General features: G+C 39.5%; 1 protein-coding gene across 1 annotated transcript; it reads left to right on the top strand.

The window, feature by feature from the left end:
* The first annotated feature begins 2,071 nt into the window (after window positions 1–2,071).
* Window positions 2,072–2,638, top strand: LOC106872500 (tigger transposable element-derived protein 1-like). The gene has a single exon (XM_014919518.1). It carries the CDS (start codon window positions 2,072–2,074, stop codon window positions 2,636–2,638), a length of 567 nt encoding a protein of 188 aa, XP_014775004.1.
* The last annotated feature ends 1,366 nt before the right edge of the window (window positions 2,639–4,004 follow it).

Genomic DNA, 4,004 nt, shown 5'->3' with positions numbered 1-4,004 from the left:
TAAGACAGACAGAGACAAAAGATGGCTGTGGATGACTAAAAGTGATTTAAAACCGGAAACGGAGGCTCTAATCTGTACTGCCCAAGAGCAAGTACTAAGAACAAAGTACATAAAATACAGAATAGACAACACAGCAGAAAGTAATAAGTGCAGAATCTTTGGACAAAACGGTGAAACCATATGGCATATTACCAGCCAATGTACGCCACTAGCCCAGAAAGAATATAAGAGACGCCACGACAATATAACCAGGCTTGTTCATTGGACACTTTGCAGCAAGTATGGACTTGACAGAGCAAAAAATTGGTACGACCACAAGCCTGAATGCATCATCGAAAATAGAAATGCGATGATCCTATGGGATTTTATGATTCAGTGCAACCATGAGATTGAGAATAAGAAGCTGGACATAGTCTTAACTGAGAAAGAAAACAAACTATGCTGGATCATAGACATAGCATGCCCAGCTGACAAGGTATGCGATAAGGAAGAAAGAAAGTCGAGAGATATGCCAGGTTAGCTTGGGAAGTTAAGCAGTTGTGGTCGATGAAAAAAGTAGTGGTAGTACCAATAATTGTCGCAGCCCTGGGAACAATGAGCAAAAATCTCGAGAAGTATGTGGAACAAATAGGGGCTGCAATAAGGGTGGAGCATTTGCAGAAAACAGTACTGCTTGGAACCGCTCGAATACTCCAGAAGATGCTCGAAAAATAAGAGGTATTACCTTAGTTCACTGGTAGTGAATAGCTGACACCGTAGTACATCTCCAGCGTTAGATGCTGTGCAAAGGCAATGATAATAATAACAATAATTCTTTCTATTATAGGCACAAGACCTGAAATTTAGGGGACGAAGTGGTTAAGTCAGCTCCATTGACCCCAGTGTTCAACTGATGCTTACTCTATCGACCTCGAAAGGAAGAAAGGCAAAGTGTACTTCGGCAAAATTTGAACTCAGAATGAAAGGACGGACGAAGTGCCACTACGCATTTTGCCCAGCGTGCTAGCGATTCTACCAGCTCAGTGTTCTTATAATAATAATATCAATGATAATAATAATAATAATAATAATAATAATAATAATAATAATAATAATAATAGTAGTAGTAGTAGTAGTAGTAGTAGTAGTAGTAGTAGTAGCAGTAGTAGTAGTAGTAGTAGTAGTAGTAGTAGTAGTAGTAGTAGCAGTAGTAGTAATAGTAATCTTTTCTACTAAAAGTACAAGGCCTGAAATTCTGGGCGTGGAGACTAGTCGGTTACATCGATCCCAGTGTTTCACTGGTGCTTAATTTATCGGCCTCGAAAAGACAAAAGGTAAAGTCGACTTCGGCGGAATTTGAACGTAGCGGCAAACGAAATACCGCTAAGCATTCCACCCAGCGTATTAATAATTCTTTCTATTATAGGTACAAGACCTGAAAGTTGCTGGTTGACTGCATCGACCTGAGCGCTCGACCGCCTCTTCATAGACACTCACTCCCAGAAGTGGGTTTATCCTAGGTTTGTCCTCCTAGACTTGCTGCCTCCTAAGGCCGCCAAGCCCATTGATATGGCCTGTGTAGCTGTGGACAGTAGTACCTTCTCCTAGAGACATACTTTGGCAAAAACTAAGGAGTGCCTCATTCCCAGTAGTCTTCTAGTCATGGCCAATGGCCACTTTAAGAGCATTATAGGCACCACCTTCGAGCAACGCAATGTATTGAGATCTCGAAATACGCAACAACGGCCATAAATAAATTATAATTTGCTTCCCCACCCCGAAACATGGGGCTGCCAGGAAATTACCTAGTCTACCAATACCTTAAGGTAGCACTGTTTACAGTAAGCCGGACACTAACCTGAAATTTCCAAGTCCTCACAAATATCGTTTGTTATCCGGCAGAGTCAGTTTAGTTGGCGCCGATTCGACCATGCAATTTGTTGTACCAGACAAGATGTTACTAGTAGCACTCGTGCATTATTATACATGTATAAATGTGCTTTTATGACTGTATAAAACGTATCATAACCTCCCCCAACGGTAGCGTTAGCCCGTTCATACATTTGAGAAGCAACTCGCAGGGTATACGATTATGAAGACCATCATTTGCGATGAAGCACGGGCGCTGTATGGGGATCTCCTGAAACAGAACCTTGGAACATCGATGGAGGAGACATCAGCAGACGCATTTAAAGCCAGTCGCGGCTGGTTTGGTAATTTCAAGAAGAGGATTGGTGTTCATAGCGTCGTCAGGTATGGAGAAGCAGCAAGTTCTGACACAGAAGCAGCTGAAGATTTCGTGCGTGAATTCCGTCAGCTCATCGCAACCGAGGGGTACATCGCACAACAGATATTCAACTGTGATGAAACTATCCTTTTTTGGGAAAAAATGGCCAGAAGAACCTACTTCACTGCAGAAGAGAAGAAAATACCAGGTCACAAGCTTATGAAAGATAGGTTAACTCTCGCCGTTTGTGCCAATGCGAATGGAAACTTGAAGATTAAGCCGCTCCTTGTCTACCATTCCCAAAATCCACGCGCGTTCAAGTTGCACAAAATCCCGAAGGAGAAGTTGAAGATCGTGTGGAGGGCAAACGTTAAAGCCTGCGTACGCAATTCTTCTCTGAGCGGGTCTGTCTTGTCTTCGGACAAGCAGTGAAAAAGTACGTTCTGGAGTAAAAGACCTTCCTCTCAATGCCTTCCTCATCCTCGACAGTGCTCCTGCTCACCCTCCTAACCTCGAAGATGATATCCTATACAAATTTAAATTTATGAAAGTTCTGTACCTAAATAAAGAGAAGTGAGAGAAAACACCAGAACTGTTCTTCCTGAAGTCATAATGGAAGGAGATTCTCCTTCCAAACAATAATCCTCCTTCCCGCTCTATCAGTTAACAAAGCCAGTTTACATATTTCTTTTGCATTCTCTTTTTTATAATTGTCATTTTACTTGTTATTACACCTTTTCTGTTTTAAAACTCATAAAATATATTTGGAAGCTGGAACAGATTAATCATATTTTAGTGAATTTCAATGGGGAAAATTGATTTGTGAAACGAGTAAATCGTAAAGCGAGCCCGGTCATAGAATGAGGTATCACTGTATATATATATTTATACACACACACACATATATGTACGCATACATACAAGGTGGGCCAAATTCACCCGATAGTAAATCAAAATTCCATAAATACTATCTGTAATTCTGTATTCACTCGAATGGAAAAATATGTCGCTCAAGAAGGATTTCAGTTTGAACAATCTTCTTATAGACATTGTATGGAAACACACCGAGCTGGAGAATTTTTTGTTTATATTCAGATGCTTTTATTAAATTCATTTAGTTGTTAAATCTTGGAATTAAATGGTTTTGATTTACTGTCAGGTGACTTTTGGCCAACTCTCTATATGCACATACACACATATATGTATACACACACACACACACACACATTACGCGGACGGTAATATTTTCAACCGAGACATTACAACTGTATCTTTTCATGTGCTTCAATTCTGTGTATGCACTCAATTACTGACGTTTATCAATGGTTTCTCCCATTCTTTTCACGCACCGTTTTCTATCATTAACAGAACTGCCGACATTTTTGACGACACGAGTATGCTAGTTTATAATAAAACGTAATACACTTATAGTAAGACATCTGATAGTAATGGCAGTCTTTGTTATACAGCTATGACGTCAGTAAATCAAAAGAAGCACTCAACGCGTTTGGAAGCATACGTTTATAATGATATATTTATATATTTATTTATTTATACATGTTCCATAAATAATATCATTCTCATCGTAGTTAGGGAAAATAACCTATTCTTGATGAAGCTTAAATGTAAACCATTCTGGTTGCTGAGTCCTTGGTGTAACCACGTGGTGTGTTGTCACTGTGAAGCTTAATATATGTTTATTTAACATGGTGTAACAAATTTAATCTCAAAGATAATGTGTTGGTATTCTAATGAATGCACATCTATATATGTATGTATATACACGATTAGGTAAGAG

The sequence above is a fragment of the Octopus bimaculoides genome, chromosome 5 (assembly GCF_001194135.2).
Source record: "Octopus bimaculoides isolate UCB-OBI-ISO-001 chromosome 5, ASM119413v2, whole genome shotgun sequence".
NCBI lineage: Eukaryota > Metazoa > Mollusca > Cephalopoda > Octopoda > Octopodidae > Octopus > Octopus bimaculoides.
This window is presented reverse-complemented; position numbering and strand designations above follow the sequence as displayed.